Source organism: Musca domestica, unplaced genomic scaffold (genome assembly GCF_030504385.1).
Source record: "Musca domestica strain aabys unplaced genomic scaffold, Musca_domestica.polishedcontigs.V.1.1 57, whole genome shotgun sequence".
NCBI classification, from domain to species: Eukaryota; Metazoa; Arthropoda; class Insecta; order Diptera; family Muscidae; genus Musca; species Musca domestica.
In genome coordinates, this window is record NW_026712358.1 from 104634 (window position 1) to 126891 (window position 22258).

The 22258-nt window shown below is 34.7% G+C and overlaps 2 protein-coding genes and 1 long non-coding RNA gene across 3 annotated transcripts; all 3 read right to left on the bottom strand.

Annotated features, from left to right (window-relative positions):
- Positions 1 to 8953: 8953 nt before the first annotated feature.
- On the bottom strand, positions 8954 to 13434 carry LOC131805498 (uncharacterized). The gene is made up of 2 exons (XM_059128701.1): positions 12589 to 13434; positions 8954 to 12527 (listed from the first exon to the last, which is right to left on the bottom strand). The coding sequence occupies exon 2, from the start codon at positions 12232 to 12234 to the stop codon at positions 9151 to 9153; it is 3084 nt and encodes a 1027-aa protein (XP_058984684.1). The 5' UTR covers positions 12235 to 12527; positions 12589 to 13434; the 3' UTR covers positions 8954 to 9150.
- A 3235-nt stretch (positions 13435 to 16669) lies between these two features.
- Positions 16670 to 19392, bottom strand: LOC131805518 (palmitoyltransferase ZDHHC3-like). The gene is made up of 4 exons (XM_059128737.1): positions 19071 to 19392; positions 18802 to 19005; positions 18381 to 18608; positions 16670 to 18086 (listed from the first exon to the last, which is right to left on the bottom strand). Exons 1-4 carry the CDS (start codon positions 19184 to 19186, stop codon positions 17810 to 17812), a joined length of 825 nt encoding a protein of 274 aa, XP_058984720.1. The 5' UTR covers positions 19187 to 19392; the 3' UTR covers positions 16670 to 17809.
- Positions 19393 to 21227: 1835 nt separating this feature from the next.
- On the bottom strand, positions 21228 to 21835 carry LOC101900070 (uncharacterized). The gene is made up of 3 exons (XR_009343703.1): positions 21681 to 21835; positions 21510 to 21623; positions 21228 to 21444 (listed from the first exon to the last, which is right to left on the bottom strand). It is a non-coding gene; the product is annotated as an uncharacterized LOC101900070 (long non-coding RNA).
- Positions 21836 to 22258: the final 423 nt, after the last annotated feature.

The window sequence follows — 22258 nt, forward strand, 5'->3', positions numbered from 1 at the left end:
TGTTGATAGCTGTTCATGGTACTATTATTACAGGTAGCAGCAAACCCCTGCTGATTTGACTCTATAGTAATTCTAGTGTCAAGTTCGATATAACGTTTTGTGATTTAATTTCTTGACATACTATAGGTATTCACTGTTTTGGTATTAAATTCCACTGCGGGGCAATGTGACCATATTTTTTGCCTAATAATAGATCAATTCGCTGCTATACTTAACCAAACGCCACCGGCGATTGTGCGGACACTTTTTTCGCAGCACAACATAATTTAAAACAGTCGAATATTTTATGTTTCCTAAAATTGCAAAATGTAGAATACTTTATGTATATATGCATTTTATTTCAGTTTGCAAGGGATGTTGCTTTTTCCACGATTTTCTAGCGATTGCTTTAAGTGTTGAGGGATTTGGACCCACAACTAAAAACAATGCATTCAGGGGTATGATATGAAAGCATTACAATTAAATATTTTAAGAGCTATTCTCCTGCATTTTAAATTTAACTATCCAACATTTTTGAAATAAAAATGGTTTATTGAAAATTAATTGTTTTGTTTACATTTTTCGACATATAACTCTGACACTTGTATTACGTACAAAAACAAATTTGTATGTGGTTGTTGTTACGTTTATTGTACAACGACACTTGCTGCTACTTGTATTATTCTATGAAATATTCTCGAAAATTTGTACAGATTTTTACGTTATTACATTATTAACAAAAATGGATAAGGAAAATTTGAGTGAAGGTGAAAAATAAATAATTGAAGAGCGGATTATGAGCTATTTTAAGATTTGCGTCACAGTTGTTTTTATGGATCAGCTTTTATCTTACAAATGTTTTGCAGAATGCTATTTGTTTTCCCTTTGCAAATCGTATTTTTCCTCACCAACTACTTACTGACTAAACGTTACTGGGCAAGCAAACGAACAGGCTTATTGTATATCATATGTAATATTAACCTGTATAATTTTCTTCAAGTAATTGTGAAATGTCGATATAAATAAAGAAGGTATTTATAGGAATCTGACCTCGAGCTCAAACATTTATTCAATTAATTGCTATTTTGTTCCTAATTTAGATCATATCAAAAAGGGAAAATCGGTTATCGTAGTTAAACGTTTTAAACTCTTGCAGTTCTGGAACAGACCAATAATCGTAGAGATTTTGTGTATGTGGTTACGTATATGTATACAGCTCATTGCGAGACAAAAGTGAAACGTAAAACGTCAAAATTAAAACAACGAGATCACCACAAAAAGAGACAAAGCACGTAAAATGTAGTTTTAAAACATGGACTTTTGCCATAAGCCGTTACAATATTCAAATGCGAAACTTAGAAAAAAAGGTTAATAATGTAGCTAAAATCATCAAAATGCTGAATATCGGGAGGTACCGTTATACGGGGGCCTTACGAAGGCGTGGATCTGCACAGACAATTTGCTGTCATAGGCTGTAGCGTCCATTGCGAACATCAAATACCAGACTTGAAACAATTCTGGTGAATAATGTCGCTAAAATTATAAAAACACCGAATATCGGGAGGTACCCTTATATGGGGGCTATACGAAGACGTGAACCTGCATAGACAATTTTCTGTCTTAGGCTGAAGTATTTATTATGAATTTCAAATACCAAATTTAAAACAATTTTGGTGAATAATGTCGCTAAAATCATCAAAATACCGAATATCGGGTGGTACCGTTATACGAGGGCCAAACGAAGACGTGGAGCTGCACAGACAATTTTCTGTTTTAGGCTAAGATATCTATTATGAAGTTCAAATACCAAACTTGAAACAATTCCGGTGAATAATGTCGCTAAAATCATCAAAACACCGAATATCGGAAGGTACCCTTATATGGGGGCTATATGAGGATGTGGACCTACACAGACAAACTGCTGTCATAGGCTGTAGCACCCATTACGAACATCAAATACCAATTTTTAAAGAGCTCTGATGAATATTGTCGCTAAAATTATCAAAATACCGAATATCGGGAAGTACCGTTATATGGGGGCTATACCAAAACGTGGACCTACATGGCCCATTTTCAATACCAAAAGTTCTGCAGACATGATATACACTTGAGTAAAATCAATCTAATTCGTTCGGAAGTTAGAGTGATTTCCACAGACGGACAAACGGACGGACATCGCTAAATCGACATAGAATTTCATGCCGATCAAGAATATATATACTTTGTGGGGTCTAAAATGTATATTTCGAGGTGTTACAAACGGCATGACAAACTCCATACTATGGTGGAGGGTATAGAAAATCAAAAAAGAAAATGATCGAAATAAGGAATAATTTACTTCTTTGCAAATTTAATCTTCAAAATAAAAACAATTTGGTTTTAGTTTTACAAAAATTATGCCACTTATACCATTATGCGTAAATAGTTAATTATAATAATCAGTTGTTGCATTATTTTTTATTCGGAAATTATATTACTGATCTGGCAAATGAACAAAATTAAAAGAAAAAAAGCAAAACCATCCGACATTGTATGAACAACTCTCCTGTTTTAAATACGAAGGTGTATATTGCCATAAAACACCAGAAAAAATTTAACAGGCCACCTTGACGGCAAAGGTAAAATAATAATTATTCTCACGATTTGTAATGTTATGTTACTATTTGATTTTCGAAGCCAACAATTAAAAAGCATTTCGCAATCCATTTATTGATGTAAAGGTACTTTATCGTTAAAATCAAAATGTTTCACAAGTGTTTGAAATATAAAGGGTAACCCTCAATCCCACAAGTTGTAGTATTTCTTATTTTGTTGCGTCCCAACTCATACAATTGAGTGAGAGCAAACCAATGCAGAGCAAAAGTGGTCATGCTGTACGTCACCAAACAGACGGTATACAACTATTAGGTGGTTCAACGATGACTCACACACTCTTGGAGATTCCCCATGGTATGCTTAGGCTAATAACAATGTCATCGTCATAGCGTCTCACTGTTGCGTAGTCATCTTTCGTGGAAATTGAAATGAGTGAGTTTTGTCTTTCTGTGCTCCCGCTTATGCTTACGTTTAGAATCTCACAACGCGAGTTACAATTTCAATCACCTGGCAATAATAAAAAAGGACTATAAGCGAATGAAACATAATTGCTCAGCTCCATAACTGCATGAATATAAAAGTTGTTATTACGATAACCAATTTTCCTTTTATAATATCAAAAAAAAAACAGGTTCTTTTCCAGTACCTGCAAGAATCTACTAGTTTTGCAATTTGTTTCGATATAACAAAGGGAGATTCAGTTATCGTAGTATTTTGTATTTTTCTATTTTTAAATTCAGCTGGAGAGACACTTGTCAAACATTTTTTCTGCCGATACGAACATTTTGAAAATATTGCATCTTTTGTTTCCAGATTTGAAATGAAGTTACCTTTATTTAATTGTACAAATTGCATCTTAGTACTGAGAGTGATTTGAATGGAACAAAGAAAAAAATCTTTGTTCGCTCATAAAATTTTGTGTGGGGATTTAATTAATTTTTTAATTAATGGTCGAACAAGGAATAGAGAGCGAATCACGCACCATGTGAACTTAGCATTACACTCTTGTAGTTCTGGAACAGACCAATATATGATTTATATTAGTTGTGTTCCAGAACCTACAAATTAGTACTTATTCTGCTACAATGCGTTCCCGTACTCCAAAAACTAGCAAAACTTGCAGCTCTCTCGAGTAAAAAAATGGCGCTGGGTGGTGCACATTTCTGCTTGTTTTAGCTACTTGAATTTGGTCGAGCAGAAATGTGCAAATTGTAAATTTAATATTTAATTGGCAGGGCTAACAAGGTTGAAAAATGTATTGGTACATTCCAATGTTCGCACATCACAACAAAATTAAAGAAAAATATCAACTTAAAAACTAAAGGAAAAACTAATATTTGTCGTACAAAAAACAAAAAGAAAATATGAAGCAACTGATGTATTCACTTTTGAATGACTCCAGCATTGAAGAGGACTCGCCGAATGAGGAATTAGGTTACTAATTATTATTATAGATTATTAATTTTAACTTAAGGCTTCAATACTAATTTTTTTAAAATTTTGGCGTCCTTTTCAGTAAGTTTTCACCACTCCGATTTAGACTGTTTTCTTTTGGAATTTTGAATGTTGATTTTGAGCACAACTAAATGAGAATGGCATTTCGTACTGTTCTCTCTTCTGCTAGTTTTACTATTAAAAAAGTACTGGAACACAACTATTATATTTGCTCTGTTCCAGAACCTACAAGCATGTAAAAATCGTCATTTAACATGATAACTAAATTGTGGACTCTTCGAAAAAAATCGAAAAAATTCGAATTAGAGATATCGTAAATGTCGTTCGGGGGTAAGCGTAAAAATATTGATATTTGACAGTCAAAAACAATTCCAAAATAATTCAAACTTAACCAAAATCTGTAATTTTCAAACAGAAAAGTGATTTAAAAGAAATAACATAGTTTCTATCGGTAGATCTTATAGCGCGTTAATACTATTAAATATTAATCCAATGGGTTTGATAGATCTATGATCAAACACCAATGGTACAATAAGGAGTTGGAACAGTTTTGTAAAACTAAGTAAATACAGCCCTGAGGCTATGTCCGCTTCCTGTCAGAGTATTTCCATTTATCATTTCAATTATATTTTTCAAAACAATCATGGTAAAATTAAGAAGGTAAAGTCATTTCAAATAAGCGTTCCCATGTGCATAGGAAGCTGGTTCCCATCTCTGATTTGCGTATGTACAATGGATTTATAAATAAACATTTTAACAATGAGATGTCAAAAGAATAATTTTGAAAAAATGTTCAACATATGATTGCATGATTTACTTTCTTAATTCTACCATGAAAACAATAAATACATACACAAAATTTGCAGAATTAGCTAAAAGCCAGCAAAAGGAAATTTCTTTGGTTTAATTAGAATTTTTATTTTTTATAATTTCTAATTAATTTATTAAAGGCATTTTTTCACTAGAAACTAATAAGGCTCACTCAGAGAAATATTTTACTTAAAATTTACATATTTGGAGCACAAATTTTACTGTTACAGTGCGTTTACATATAAATTACCTTACCATTACCTTTACTTCAAAAAAAATCCTCTTGAAGTTGGTTAACCCTACAAAAAGTTCTAACACACGATACAGCCGTTGATACAGCATGGAGGTTAGCCAAGTTGTATGCTTCGGCCACAAACGATACAACTTTGTGTACAACTTCACTTTTTGAAGAGTTTATTTGAGTTAAGATGATTGACTCAAAAGATTTATTTATTATTATTTTTTTAATTATATTTTATAATAGTATTATATTCAGAAAAATCATACATTTGATCAGGTTTTGTGTTGTTTTGAGAAAGAGAAACCCGTTTCAATAAGTAGTGTGTATATGCCCCATCACGGTAATCACCAACTTTCCTCCGAAAGTCAAGTCAATTTTTGTGGGAATTTCATCGATAAAATATTAATTTCACTCATTGTAAAATTAAGGAGGTAAAGTCATTTCAAATAAGCATACCCATCTCTGCTTTTCCTGTAATTTGCCTTGTCAAATTTCGCTTCATAAAAACTAAGTTTCCATCTCTGATCTGTGTATTTACAATAAATTTATAAATACCTATTTTGACAATGAGATGTTGTCAAACGAATTATTTTGAATAATTTGTAACCATATGTTTGCATGACTTCACCTTCTTGATTCTACCATGATTTCACTTCATAAATTGTAATTTCCCCTACAGGTTTTCATATACATAATTTCTTGGGTTCTTGGACAATCTAAATTATGTTATAACCTAAATTATGTTTGTTATAACTGATTGGCAAATTTTAAGAATTAAAATTGTACACATGGTGGAATAAAAAATGTTTACAATTTTTTTTTCAAAATTATTCATTTGACAATATCTCATTGTCAAAATGTATTTTCATAAATCCATTGTACATACACAAATCAAAGATGAGAACCTGCTTTCTATGCAGTGAAATTTGACAAGGTAAATTACAGAAAATGCAAAGATGGGAATGCTAATTTGAAATTACGTTATTTTCCTAATTTTACCATGATTGTACACATGGAGGCCTTTAATGTTTTCATATTTTCCGATAATCTACAATTCGCCAACTATTCTATAATCCGCAAAATCAGAAATATTTAAAAATCAAAACAAACATTTAAAAATCGGTAAGAAAAAAATGAAAGAGTTCCCGGCAAGAGTAGAATCTGCCCGATTTCAAAAGAAACGAGGAAAACATGCTCTCTTCGCGCTCCCCCTTGGTTCTGACTTAGTTTCACATTGGTTACCATCTGCAAGGAAAATCAGGCATCTCCCATTGTATCGTAGTCATAGATGGCCCTTCAGAAATTGTGACGTATATGCCTTCTTCATATTATGTGATGTGATGATAGGTAAGGGTAATATGCGCGTATGTGGAGATAAAAAGAAAGACAAAATTAACAAATAAAACACAGAAAGATAGTATTAATTCAATATGATGTCATGGTTTTATTGGTGGTTCTTTCTTTTCTTATTCATCAAGTGTATGTTTACACTTTCGATACTATCAAATAAGTGAACGCAGAGGTTCTAAGTGATTTCAGAAGATCCCCTGTTAAGTTCCAATATATATATACAATTACAGGTAAACGCAGAGGTTCTAAGTAATCGTTGAGGATCCCTTGTCTCATTTTATTACAATTACTTCCAGTGAGAGCACCAACAACAATCGCCGGCCGTTGGTGTAAATAACTTCACCTTCTTGATTCTACCATGATTTCACTTCATAATTTCCTACAGGTTTTCATATACATAATTTCTTGGGTTCTTGGACAATCTAAATTATGTTATAACCTAAATTATGTTTGTTATAACTGATTGGCAAATTTTAAGAATTAAAATTGTACACATGGTGGAATAAAAAATGTTTACAATTTTTTTTCAAAATTATTCATTTGACAATATCTCATTGTCAAAATGTATTTTCATAAATCCATTGTACATACACAAATCAAAGATGAGAACCTGCTTTTTATGCAGTGAAATTTGACAAGGTAAATTACAGAAAATGCAAAGATGGGAATGCTAATTTGAAATTACGTTACTTTCTTAATTTTACCATGATTGTACACATGGAGACCTTTAATGTTTTCATATTTTCCGATAATCTACAATTAGCTAACTATTATATAATCCGCAAAATCAGAAATATTTAAAAATCAAAACAAACATTTAAAAATCGGTAAGAAAAAAATGAAAGAGTTCCCGGCAAGAGTAGAATCTGCCCGATTTCAAAAGAAACGAGGAAAACATGCTCTCTTCGCGCTCCCCCTTGGTTCTGACTTAGTTTCACATTGGTTACCGTCTGCAAGGAAAATCAGGCATCTCCCATTGTATCGTAGTCATAGATGGCCCTTCAGAAATTGTGACGTATATGCCTTCTTCATATTATGTGATGTGATGATAGGTAAGGGTAATATGCGCGTATGTGGAGATAAAAAGAAAGACAAAATTAACAAATAAAACACAGAAAGATAGTATTAATTCAATATGATGTCATGGTTTTATTGGTGGTTCTTTCTTTTCTTATTCATCAAATGTATGTTTACACTTTCGATACTATCAAATAAGTGAACGCAGAGGTTCTAAGTGATTTCAGAAGATCCCCTGTTAAGTTCCAATATATATATACAATTACAGGTAAACGCAGAGGTTCTAAGTAATCGTTGAGGATCCCTTGTCTCATTTTATTACAATTACTTCCAGTGAGAGCACCAACAACAATCGCCGGCCGTTGGTGTAAATTAGCCAATGAGATGGCAGTGGCAGTGACATACACAGTGCGTGTTGTTGGATGCCAATATCGAAATACTTAGCACATATTTGAGTAGTCAAAGTCTGTGTGTCGAAAAATACACAGTTAATACAATTTGTCTCGTGTTACCTATAGTTGAAATCGAATCACTAGTTGCCAGGTTATAAATTTACAACGCTACCTAACATCCGACGTATTGTAAAAATTGATCATTTTAAAAATTCTCCCAATTACTATATTTTCCAATAATAAACGTTCACATTTTTTGTATTACAGAAATTGTTCAATTGTCAACTTTGAAATTTCGTAAGTCCGATGTATTTTGGTAACTTTAATAGAAATTCATATGTTTTACTTGTGTAGTAAAAAATGCCGACTGAGTAAAGGTGAGAGTACATAAACAGCTTGAAGTATTCGCATGGCATACTTTGTGACATATCATTAAGGGGTGCAAGAGCCGCACTCAATTTAATATGCCTAGCCATGATGCCAAGCTTCTTATGCACCCTCGCCCTAATGCTGTAATATTGAAATAGTTGTATTTCCAAATTTTCTGCACTAATAAATAAAAGTTGTCTTTTTTGTAAAACATCAATAATGGAACATAAACAAATTATGTCTACAAAATTTTACTAATTTTTCAAAAAAAAAAATAATAAAATAAAATTACAGTATCTAAAATATGTTTTGTTTTGTGTATAAAAATGCATTTTCACCAAAATACGATCTGTTCTATGGTCGCATTAACAAAATACTCGGATCCTTATTAAGAACAGAAAATATTAAAAACAATAAAATATAACAGGGATGAAGAAGGCATTATTGAAAGTGAGATACGTACACAGAAAACATTATTAATACAAACAGAAAATTTCCATTCTCATATAACATCTTCAAATGTATCCCTTTACACGAGCTTTACAACCTAAAGCAAAAAAAACTTTTATATACCCATTACAGGAGAACATTGTAATTTACTTTCAATTACAAACGGTCTCTATTCAAAAATACGTGTTTTTTGTGTAGTAGAGTTGTTGTTTTGGGAAAATATGAAAATATTTTTGCATCTAAACATATAGGTGATGAAAGAAGAAATTAATTTTGCACCGTAAATACCGATGTATTAGGTTATTCCAGCAACGAACTTATCTATATATTTATTATTTTTATTTATGTACATTACATATTATTAATTTTCCAACGTTTGGACGGTGTGGAACAACACTGTTCAGACAAGTAACGGCCGGAGGTTTAGAGATTCACGCGTTTATTTAGTTAAGTTGGCCTCCAGTTACAAAGGAATGACATATCTAATTGTGCCTATGTCGTATCACTGTTGGACGAGTGGCTTGGTGATGTGTCAGGTTGCTTTGCTATCAACGGGCCACATATACTGTTGGCTACCACAGTGCTGCAGGTTGTTGCTACATGGCGGCATGGCTGAGGTGATGTAGGATTCGACAAGCCAGATTCGTGAATTGGCGATAGCGTGGGCGACCTAGTCAGAAGAAAGTGTTTTCGCCTCGGTCTGCGAAAAATGCTATTTGCAGCGGGTAACCGCTGTATAGGTGCATACGAGGTCGAGAATGCATTGTTAGATGTACTGTATGAAGCAAATGTTAAGGTCTCCACTAGTTCATCAAGGTCGGCATTCATGGGTATTTTCCTCCTTGTGGGGGGAGGCAATGCTGGTGGAAGGATTATACCTCCTGGAGTGGTGCTATAAGTCACCGAAGTGTCGTCTCGAATAACCGAAGTTGGCAGCAGAGAAGTTGTATACGTTGCTCCAATCGAGTCTGATACAGGCTTATATTTGTGGTCGTTGTAGATATTTTTATTGCTAGAATTGGTCGAAGACACCGACACTGTTGATGCTGGACGCGGTGAACTGCCGTCAGATTCTGTGAGACTCGAACTGTTTGTCTCTGCACTCAGAGGAACAGGTCTCACTTTGTTTTGCTTCAAATTCGTCTCAAGATTATCGTCTACATTTGCAAGCCTGCATTGTGGTCGTCGATAGCGGTTTATGGCTCGCATAACACGGCGGAATCGGGCCACTGGCCATGTTCTGTGTATATGATGTTTTTGTCGAAAATCTGTCGCCCTTTCGCTCGTCATTTTCGACAGGACATTTTTTTCGTGTAGATTTGTGCTAAACTCGTGGTTGTTCCTCATAGTTAATTCAGCTGTAATGTCATTTGGAATGTCAGGGCTGTCTGGTACAGTCGAACAGCAATTCCATTTTCTCCGCCATCTCTGATGCTTGGAAATAGTTTGCATGCAACACCTTTTTTGTGAAGTAGACGATGATGATTGAGATTTTGCAGATGCTTGTCGGGATGAATTTGTACTTCGTAGAAAATTTAAGCACAGATTTTTATTGGATGTCGCACTTTTGTCTTTTTGGCAAACAATCGGACTACGTAATTGGAATGTGCAGAAGGTACACTGTTCGGTGTACTGGACATATCTCCGCCTGTCATTCAAAGCCGCCATATTTTCCAAATTAGTTACCAGTGTGGCTTTAGACGTTGCTGCACTTACTCGCCGCTGTGAGGAGGACGCTTTAAATGATGAACAGCAATGGAAAGACTGTGAAACATGGGCCTCATCTGTGGAGGGTAGTGCATGCAAGTCATCCTCTAATCCGGAAATGTGCGCTACATTAAGTTTGGGCTTCAAATGGTTCTCGTCCAGCAGGGAGCACATGTAGTATGTATCTAAGGCAGTCTGATGGTATTCCCGGGAATTGGCACAGCAGTGTAAACTAAAAAATGAATTTTCATCTAGAGAACGTGTTATGTTTGGTTTGTTATCATAAGAAGCGACGCTGTTCGGGTGCAGTCGTGTGGAGCATATAAACACTTGACCACAGTTTCTTCCTCTCTTAATTGTGGACGGATGTTGGTTTGGGTTACTACCTTCCAATTCTTCTCCTGTCGCTTTGGCTTGCTGCTTGTTTTTGGCTTCTTGGGCTTGCTTGTGATTTCGTATGTATTCGTATGTTGTTAGCCCCAAAAAGGAAATGTAAATGTGGAAAAAACATAAATGAAGCAGCAGCCCCGCTGTTATAGCTGCCAGCAAACCCAAACAGCCAATCAATACTAAAAAAATTTGTTGGTTTACTGCTATGCCAGCGAAAGTCATCGACGATGATGAGTTGTGGGCGAAGGTGTTGTTACCAGTGTTCGCCAAATGGTTTGAATTCTGTGTTGCATTGTTCATATATAGCAGGATATTGTTGTCCGTATTATTTGCTGCAATGCCGGCATGTACAGATGTCAAGTTTTGAAGTAAAGAGATTGCAACCGACTGGTTCATAGAAATTTCATCGTCGTCAAGTGCGTAGCCTATGCCATCTGTTGCATTTCCAACACGTGATATATTCAAATCCGAGAACCCCAAGTTTCTTTTGCTGGAAATCTCATTATTTTCGTACCAATTACTCAACCATTCCGGACGCCAGTAATAAAAAGCAATCTGTGCTACTACGGCCACCACGATCACTAGAGCAGCACAAACCGCACTAACGACACACATTAGGAATGCTACATAGTTTCGGGAGCCAATGCAGTGATTCAACCACTTACAGTGGTGGTCAAATTTTCCAATGCACTTGTTACAGACTGAGCAGTGTTTTGTTCGATTTGAAGAGGTTCGGATATTACACAGATGACATCGGCCGTTCTCAATGACATGAGCGTGTTTGGATCTGTCAAACTCTGGTACGATTCGGTCGTTTCGATGCAGTCGACGCAGTTCCCGGTCTGCTGGATCTATGAGCAATGCGGCTAAGTGGGACACAATATGAACAATATACAATCCAGTGATGAGACCGTACAACGGGCCCTGAATCGATGTACTAAACGATGGTACTAATATTCCATAGGCTGCTAGTCCGAAAAGCACTAGTACAAACCAACCAAACAATTGAAGAGGATGAAGCGGAGTTTGAAGACCATGCAAACGTCGTCCTTTGCGGTGATGGAGGGTTGCAATATTATTTTGAAAAGACACAAATTTTGCTCTGTTCCAAATTCTAGGTAATCTGTGCAACTGGGAAGTGGTTAGTCCGTTTTCTGCTGTCGGGGATACCTTCTGATTGAAAATATGTAAAACTCTGCTGTTACGATTAGCACTTGCCTTTTGATTTGGAACTGTGGTCAGCTCCGAGTGTAGCTGTGGATTTTTAGCGTAGCTATTTATGCTCGTTGTTGTTATTGTAATAATATTGTCTCCAACATTTTGTGTTTCTTTGTTACCTTCGGCAGCGTCGCATTCATCACCGAGCGCAGAAATAACGGTAATGCCGCTACCAATGTTGTCTGGCAAATTTTCGTTGCTCTTCGGCTTTGTGTCTACAGCGTCTTCACTTTCTTCTGCTTGATTGTTGCCCGGTTGCATGTTGCTTGAAATTTCTCATTTGCGCTGACACTTTGTCCCACAAATTGTAACTCATAAGCAGTTTAGCGTAAACAGTTGTTGGTATGTCTGTACCGTCTTTCAGTTGACGCGGATGTCCGATGCTCTGATACCTGTAGTTTGGAATCATTCCAAGGAGTAAAAGTCAGCGGCTTGTAATTTATTTCTCTTCTTGTACAAATTGGCTTATATCCCGTAAGGGTCTTCTATAGAACACTGCAAAGTGTCCATTCGAATGCTTGTTTCTCAATATTCCCACGATTTGATGTGCCATCCTGGAATTTGTAAATTGTAAATACACACACACAACTTAAAAAACATGGTAATGCTACATACCACAGGTCAACCTAAAGGAACGGCAACGCTAAAGACCAAGTAGCCACATATGAAAATTCAGCCAACACATTTTCAGAGGCAAACCAGCTGCGATGTTCTATTGGAAAATCCAATACATGTGATGATTTCGTCCCTCCTAGTACACTTGCGAGTCCTGCCGTTTATGTAATAGGGAATTTAGGTGATTTAGTTTTATTCCTGGCTTGGTAAGGTCGTTTCTATCCGACAGTCCATATAATCGTCAATATGCCCGTTTCGTGCACATATATAATATTTTTGTTAAACTCACTCACACGCACACGCCTAAACGTATGTTAACTTTAAACTGTTATATTTTAAATGTTAGCAACTTTCACAGGGGTTGAATGAAGTGGAGACGGGTGGATGGACCTTGTTGCAGTAGACCAAAGTAGCGTTGTTTGCGTTTGGAATTACTTTTTCAGATTTTCTAAAGCCATGGAAATACACAATTTTGTTTATAAATGTTTACCCTCCATGAGCAACTAACCATATATTCAACACACTAACTCAGCATGCTATTGGATGTGGTTTTAAGAAGCTTGTAAATTTTAATAACACGCGAACAAACTTCTGCATATCGAAAACAGAACTCATTTAATCATATCTACATATAATCGGCTCTTCCCGTTACGACTTTCATAAAATACAAGAGGGGGATGATTGTAGTGCAGCAAAGAGGACGAAATTCAAATATGCTCTCTTTTTCAAGGGCTCTGGTGGTGTATTTGTATTATTTTAATTTTCTCACTGAAATGAAAATGTCCCTTTCTATTCAAACTCCTCCGCAATCCGTCACACCGCGAAGGCACATGCGCCAATGTTAAGATTCATTTGGCAACTAAATCCAAAAACCTTCTGTTGGATGGAACGTAATGAGAGTATTCCTTTTTATGAAAGCTTTTACTCATTTTTACGCATGGTGGGAATCCTCTCTTTCAATGCAGCACAACTGCCGACATACACGTACAGAAATATGCACTCTGTTTATTCACATTTAACAGTTAGACAGGTAATGACACGGGATATGGTCACTATGGAAAACATTGCTATATGTGTGTGCTCTTGGCTGTTATTTTCAAAAACATATTCAATTACTGTGGCAACTAACAAATATCGCTGAGCAAAAAAAAGGAATTTATGAAAGCGCTTATAGGGTTTGCACACCAAGACTAATCTCAAAATCAAATGTGAATACAACTTCCAAGTTATATTCTAACACCGTGTTGAATATTTTTTTGCTAGGATCGATATTCGACGTAGTATGTATATTCATGATCAGCATGAATCAAGTTGATTTAACGATGTCCGTCTGTCTGTCTGTTGAAATCACGACTTTGGCAGACCAATTTGTATTGTGTTTAGGATGGTTGGTATCATGGCTCAATAAGAAGGGTTGTTCAACTTCAAAGAAACTATAAAAATGCAAATCTGTGCTGGAGTCTAATAGTGTCAAATAGACTTTTAAATATGCAACAGTTGGTTTTGTTTATTTTTCATTTTTTAAACAAAATTCATATATTGGGGGAAAACCCGCGAAACAAGAATGCAGTTTTGGGGTTATTCCACCAGATTGAATTCAAAATAGTAGGACAATACAATTTGTTCTAAAATTGTACAATGGGCTGCCCATTAACGTCGAAAATATGCATTTATTTTGCAACCGTATTTCAATTAATTTCAAATTCTTGCATTTTTATTGATTATGTTTTGACCAAAAGAAAAAAATTGTATTTAGGGGGTAGCTTTGTTCTACCTTCTGTAATTATGCCATGGTTGGTTGGTATTGAAAATGAGATATATAGGTCTACGTTGTGGTATATAACGGTTCCTTTCATTATTCGGTATTTTGATGATTTATGCCATGGTAAAAGAATACAGTTAGTCGCATCGACAAAGCTGCTGGGACAATGAACTGTCAAATCAATTTTGAAATTGAAAATTTTTGAATGAAAAATTGTTAAAATTCGTTAAAATTGTTGACAAATGCATATCATAACAACCTCCGATTGGCGTCGAATAATAATACATATAAAAAACTACTTATTTTTGAAAAAAAAAAATTTTGACATATCAGGCGTTGATGCATCTACTTGTATCCTTTTACCATGATTTATGCCACATTTTTCCAAAGAATTTTTCTAAGAATTGATATTTGTAGTTCGTGTTTGTTTTAGTCACATTTTTTACCGATTTGTCGAAAAATTGGCATTTGTAGTTCGTAATGGCTTCTAGCTCTCTACTTGAAAATGTCAGAAGGTTTTATTGGCATTTGTAGTACGTAATGCGTTCATTGTACATATATGTCCACGTTTTCGTATAGCCCCTATATAACAGTACCTCCCGATGTTAGGTAATTTGGGTTCTATCTTCGGTGGCAGAATTGCGAATATCTAGGTCCACGTTTTCCTATAGCTCAGATATACCCACCGATTTTCAGTATTTTGATAATACTATAATACTAGTCACATTTACCCACGCAAGACTCGCAATAATTAACAATGCGTGTAGTATAAAATTGTTGATATAGATTCCCGTTTTGGTATGACTCCCATATAACGGCATCACCCGCATTATGGTTTTTTGAAAAGTTAAACTGCATTATCCTGACGTTCTTACTGGTATTGGTTGTTGAAAGTGGAATACGTTTGAATTCAAATACTTTTATATACAAATATTTTCTTTGTCCAATGGTAGAGAGTATTAAAAGTTCGGTCCGACCGAACATTTTTCCAAGAATATATACATATAAATATATTCTCGAAACTAATGTAACTTCTTTTTGCTGTTTTTTCTGCTTTTTAGGGCGGATATTAATGATTTTTTTCCTTTTTTGTGGTTGGAGTATTGCACGGTAAGTAAAAAACCTATTTCTAACTGATAATTTTCAGAATTATTTCTTTTTTCTTTCGGTACTTAAACAACTTTGACGTCTTCAACTTCCTGATACCAAGGAATGAATAATTAAAAATAAATAATTTGGCTTGAAATGTTAATTAATGTTTTAGTCATTTACGGACAAGCACAGGAATTTATTTATACCTTAAAACTAAACTTGTTACTAAAACGCTTACTCTGCACTGGGGTATGGCACGTTGTCCGAAGCATTTCACAAAATTCATCCGGCGTATTTTTTCAGTTTTGTGTTTATTACTTCGCGCTTCGATTTCAGAAACAATCGAAACTCCCGGCATTATGTAATAATTAAATAAACTATCTTTTGAACTGAATATTTTTTACAATTTCCAATTCTACAGTAATTTCTAATCATATGCTTAGTTTTGATTCTTCTAATGTTGCCACTTTACACTAAGGTATTCGTAATTCACCAAATCAATCAGGATCTGAAGAAGCTAAAACCAAATCGTTCGATTTTACAATACGGAATTAAAATCATTCCGATTGGAATTTGTGAAATGTCTGACGAATTGAAAATTTTATAAAATGTATATTTTTCACCCATTCGAATGCATTGACCCTATGTTTTTTTATTTATGCTGGGAGCTATAGATGTATTAGAAGTCAGAATACGAAATCCAGTGAAACTATAATGGACTTATTACATGAAAACATGTTTATGAAATCATGGGTTTTTAATCAAAGTTCAAGGAATTTAACGATTTTAAGGACAATGACAATAAATGACCAGACTTACTACCATAGACGCATGAATATATGTAAACGAAGTAAAGCTGTTAGCGCTAATCATCGAAACAATTCGGATTATCGATATCGTCTGTATCATTTCAGGGGTATGAGTGAAAATATTGAAGTGACTTAATTCTGAAATGTTAAACATATCATGGACTGCATTTTTTTTTTTTTGTCAGCTGAAAATTGTTCCAAAAAAGTGAACATTTCGTGGTGACATTGAAAAATTCGGGAATAACAATGTGAAAATCTTGCAAAACGATGAGATGTATTTTCGAAGTCGAGTGGTCTGTACCAATTAGCATATTGGCTATGCAAAGGCTTGGTAAGAGTCTACCTGCATGAAAAGACATAACTATGTCTATGCTACTACTGCACACTTCTCGTTTTATTTCCGAGCACCATTAGAACATTTCATTTATTTGTAATTAAATTGTAATATCCATTACAATTTTGTTTATTAAGACATTGCTTTGGTTTCATTACAATACGTACATGTACTTACAAGTTTACGACTTCAAATCAAGCACATATTACACATTAATTCCAATCTCATTTGCCATCGGTTATTTCATATCTACTGCCATACAGTCGCTCACACAAAAAGCATGCAGCAATGGAAACTAAAATACATACATACAACCAGCGTTTAGTGTTTAAGAACAATACCATTGATCGTACTTATACGAGAGTTTTGAGACCAATTCTCATTTGTTGAGACCAATTTAGATATTCATTTGTTGTTTTGTTATTTCAATACTGTAGAAATTGTAAGGCCAACGGGAAACCTAAAGAACACACAGTGGTAACAGGTCATATGTATTTCTTCTGAGCTTACGAATCAAGTAATCATTTATAAAAGTTTAGAGGCATCGTGCCCTAAAAAAGGAACCGACTAAAATTCTTAGCTAGATCGAAAACTATAGGCTTATCGGTCTTAGCTCCGAAGGAAAACGTAAAATTTCCCCAAAAATAAAAAAGGAAATTGTTGACTTGCAAAACAAATAAACACAATGTAGCTGTTTATGAACCACACAATTGTGTGTCCACGACAAATCATTAGTTACAAAATGATGCATATTTCGGTTGAATGCTTCGTTAAAAATATCTGCGACGATTTTTCAAACAATTTGCTCAAAACTCTCGCTAAACTCGAAAAGTACAAATCGGCGCCCACGATAATGCGTATCATACACGAATATACATACTGCTTCTGTAATATGTTCAGCTGCATACTTTCAGTGTGAGTAACCTTAATCAGTAACAATGTATCTAAATATAAATAAATAAAACTTATAGAATAGGGACTGCATACACACAAAGTATTGTTTTATAATTTAACTAATTATTAAGAAACTAAAACAGTCACATTCCAATAGGAATCGTTTTCCTCCTTAAAAACCTATTTACCTTCCATGGATACGGAATAATGGATACTCAGACGGAGTAGTATTTCTAAGGAATAAATCCTACATTACTTGTATCACTTTTGTCTTTCATGCAAGAGAAAGACATTGAGAAATTATTTTTTAAATGCTGAAATCTTTCAAAATTATACGTCATGGCTTAGAAGAGGCGTATCATAGTAGCGTAGCGAGGATGAAGATGTGAAACTCGTACAAGGACAAAGCCAGCACATGGGATGACCTCTACCAAATACATCTGCTAGAAGATAGATTTTACGTCTATTTGGTCGATACGATCCTTTTTGTTGTGCCTGTTCCACGGCAGTCTCGTCATGCAAGATGGCATGCATTTGGTCAACCATGATAGCCAAAACAAATAGACCAAACAGAGCTGATTCCAAAAGCAAAATTACACTGTGTAATCTGAAAAAAGACATACAAAAATTGAAGATTACATCCATAGGTATGAGTATTCGATTAAAACGATTATTGGCCGACTTCTAAAACGTAACAGCACAGTATAGGCGTTTAAGCCTCAAGTATATTACAAACTATTCAACAATGCCAATTCGATATTAAAAACTGGGTATATTTGTGTGACGAAATTAAAGAGCTCCATAGTTGGCTGGTCCAAATGATAGTTTGGAAGTCAGCCATTCTGCAATATTTGCACTCAAATGTTTAACACTTTTATTATAAAGATACGGCTTATCTTACAGTCTTGTTTGGGATTCCAATGTGTCTGATTCACACTCTACACAAGGGTATATCCACGATCCAACCACTAGAGCAATGGAATACAATGCCAGCATACCCACATATACAAGAAACTGTAGAAAGAATTTCTGGTTACGTTCGCCAACACAATTGTTAATCCACGGACAATGATGATCCATCCGTCTAATGCAGCGCTTGCAAATCCGACAATGGTGAGCTCGAGGAGGCCTACATATAATTGGAGATGATTTAAAGAGCTGTTTGCGCGTTTTTGCAGTACTATAAGTTACCTTTTGCTATCGTTTGAAATTTTGAGGAAAAAATAAGAGTGCATGGATAATTTTAAAGCGTACAGTTTAGGTAAATTTAATCCTAAATAGCAAAAGGTAACTTGTAACAATGTCCCTATGTCTCATACTACCTGTAAGTCTCGCATCTTGTACAAACTGTCCAGTCATTATGACTATTTCCGTTATTTTTCCCTACAGTATGTAAATCGGAAAAGTCTAGACGATTGACTGGTAGTGGCACAGTTCCCGGGTCGGATAAAACCGCTTTCAAATGAGACAGGGCAAGAAGAAAAACCACCGTGTTGAAGAAAATTACGTGTATCGGACCCCATATACTGTGAATTATAAAAAAGCAGTACATTTACGTGAATGCAGGCATAACAAACAAATATTAGATTACCTTGTCTGCATCGTCTGAAGTATTATCCACCGCATTACCACGTAGTCTGCATATACCACCATTAAATAAGTAATGATTAAACAAGCAATTCCACAAGGATCCTTCACAAATCTCATTTTTGTATATTGCACTTTACTCTTGCAGATCTACAGTAGTGTTTAAATTCGCCGCACATATAAAAGAATTCACCATTAATTCGTGCTGCTAGTTTAAGTTTACCGAGTTATTGTATGTATTTTATGTTTACTATTTGGAATTTATATTCAGAATCATGGCCCAATTATAAGGTCTTCCTTCAAGCGAATTAATCTAAAAACAGCTGTTATTTTACCAGATGAAATGTCAAAATTCATGCTTGAGGCGAAAATAAATATTTTCGCCTGGACAGATGTGGCGACTATGTTTGTTGTTATTTTTTGTATGTATAACACATGGTAGAAAAATACACAGGTAGACGCATCGACGCAGATGCTGGGACAATGAACCGTCAAACCGAATTTGAAATTAAAAATGTTAAACAAAAAATTGTTGATATTTGTAAAAATTGCATGTCATAACAACCTCCAATTTGCGTCGTATTAGAAAACAACGACATAATTTTGACATATCAATGTTCCCAAGCATTGCAATAATTTTTTGAATAACTTTTATATACCCTACACCACAAGGTGGTCAGGGTATTATGTCTTTGTGCATTTGTTTGTATCAGGCAAAGGGAAACGAGACAGACACATAGGCAAAGCGCAATCGTTCTACATTTTCACATTTCGTTGTTATTGACGAAACAATCCAAAATGGCTGGCATGTCAATCCTTTTTGTATAATGCAGGGCAAGGCAGAGAGCCTCAAAAAATTTTTGTGATTATATGTGTTTTGAAATAACAAAATAGTTTTAAAAACAACTTCGTTGTTAAAAATTAATATTTTGATCAGACAATATATAAGTTGACATTTTCAAAAATTTTAAATTTTATATAATTTTTATTAAAAAAATTTAAAAAAAAATTATTAAACACAAATAATAACTTCGGACTTAACACCCTAACCATCTAAGTTGATCCTTTAAAAATTAATACCGATTACCACAGGCTGACATACGCAAATAGTTATAGAATTTTATGCTGATCAGAAACGCATATCCTGCGTTGGGTCCTAAAATATTATGTCATTACAAACAGAATGACAAACATCACATCCTGTTATTTTCCCTAATATTGACTAAGAATCTACATATAATTTCAGAGAAATCAAGGGATATGAAAATGTCTCTAATTTGGAAGGACAATAAATTTGATAAATTTGTCTAACAATATGAAATAATTTAATTTTCTATTCCTAACATGTGAATTCGTATTTTGTCAAATAGAATTCAATCAAAAAAGAAAAATCTTAAAATTTAAATTCGGAAATATTTGTTCCGAATATGTAGTAAGATTATATTTGTGCTCCAATATTTCTTACGGTGTATTCACCTTCACGACAGCACCTTCCTCAACGACTTCACACTTACAGCACAAAGTACCGAATTATATGGTGGCGAAACTGAATAGATGATGTCGAAACAGCGCGGGCATTCTATGAGAAAGGACCCTTAATTACTCAAGTCAGCTTGAAGGACAGATGCCATGGCAATGTTGCCAATGCAAAAACCGCCATTGCAGCAACAACTGTTGCAGCATAGATTCCGCTTTACTGGTCGTTTAGTCTTTAACGTAAAGACTAAATACATTTCAAAAATGTCAATATAGGTTCACGTACCTGTACGTACGTGATCCCTGATCCTTTTTTCCAGCCAAATCCTTAGAAGTATACATTAACTGTAGGTTCGATTCGCTACTAACATTGAAATAATTAATGTTATTTTGAAACTTAACAGTGCTCTCCAACCAATATCACTGGTATTTGCAGTTTAGAGTGGAATACGGTTAAATCTAGATGCTTTTTTAATAAATATGTTTTCTTTTGCTTATAATGGAGGATATTTAAAGTTCGGCCCGGCCCAACTTAATGCTTTTTTGCTTTTTATTAGTGGTTACTATTATAACCTTGTTAGCAGCAAACTTTCTTTCAACCATTTGTAATACTTTTGCTTCAGAGATTAGTTTGAATCTTCCTGAATGGTCGCTACAACAGAAACTTCAATTTTTGACACCCATCTATTTTTTTTATCATGTGAAATTTATTAAAGATATGACAAACAGAAGATAAATTAGTTTCCTTGAAGCTTGTAAGTCGGAAGTTTTTGATTTCACGAGACAGGAGTTCTTCTGATTGCAGCCATCTGTGTAGCATTCACAACACAGAGAAGAAGGAAAAGAGCCACAGCTTGAATCACCACATCCTCTCGATAAAACAAAATTGCCGAGAATTTCCGCTGTAGAATACTTTTTCCACTGAAGTTTATTATCTTTGAGACACAAAGGGTAAGTAAAAACTTACCGTGTTGTTCTTCTTTGACAAAACATTTGCCAGCACTGCACTCTTCCAGAAACTTTGTTTGGCCCTCTTCAATGACATCGCATCCATCATTGCTGCATACATAGCATTTTATAGCTGCAAATGTTATAAGTATTAGCAATAAATTGCAGCGAATCAGTCAAATGGTACTACGTTTTTCCTCTGTCTCACTATCAGCATTCAAAGATTTTAAAATTGAAATCACAATCAAGAATATATGAACGTGCATTTTACAAAGAAACAGCACAAAATATTGGAACCAAGGCAATTAAATACACCTCGATTTAAACTATGAGTATACTGATAACATAGACAAAGCCTACTTTTTTTAGTGAGTTTTTAAAGTCAACCATCGCAATTATCAAGGTGTATGTTACTAATATTTATACCCTACCACATATAGATATAAATTTTCCTATTTCGCCACGATGAGTCAGTGTGTCCGACTATCCATGCTAACTTGTAATCACACTACTGATCGCAATTATGACATGGAGAATCGGGGCAAAATAAAAAAACGTCTTGTTTTTGCTGTTGCCCTAAGGGTCACAATCTCATATATTAAATAGAGGAATGTTAGTTAGGCCGCTTATAACTCAGGAACGACTGGACGGATATTGACAATTCTCACTAATTCAGAATAGCCTCACCAATTAAGAATGGTCATATTTTTATCGCATGATAATTTCAATTTGACTTACAATATTGTAATTTTTCTCACTTTACACAAT

Coding starts and splice junctions, on each gene's coding strand:
- LOC131805518 (XM_059128737.1), bottom strand. CDS start 19,186: ATGAGATTTGTGAAGGATCCTTGTGGAATTGCTTGTTTAATCATTACT. Junction 18,609..18,801: donor ACAAGATGCGAGACTTACAG/GTAGTATGAGAC, acceptor AATTATATGTAG/GCCTCCTCGAGCTCACCATT. Junction 18,087..18,380: donor TTGGAATCCCAAACAAGACT/GTAAGATAAGCC, acceptor GTCTTTTTTCAG/ATTACACAGTGTAATTTTGC.
- LOC131805498 (XM_059128701.1), bottom strand. CDS start 12,234: ATGCAACCGGGCAACAATCAAGCAGAAGAAAGTGAAGACGCTGTAGAC.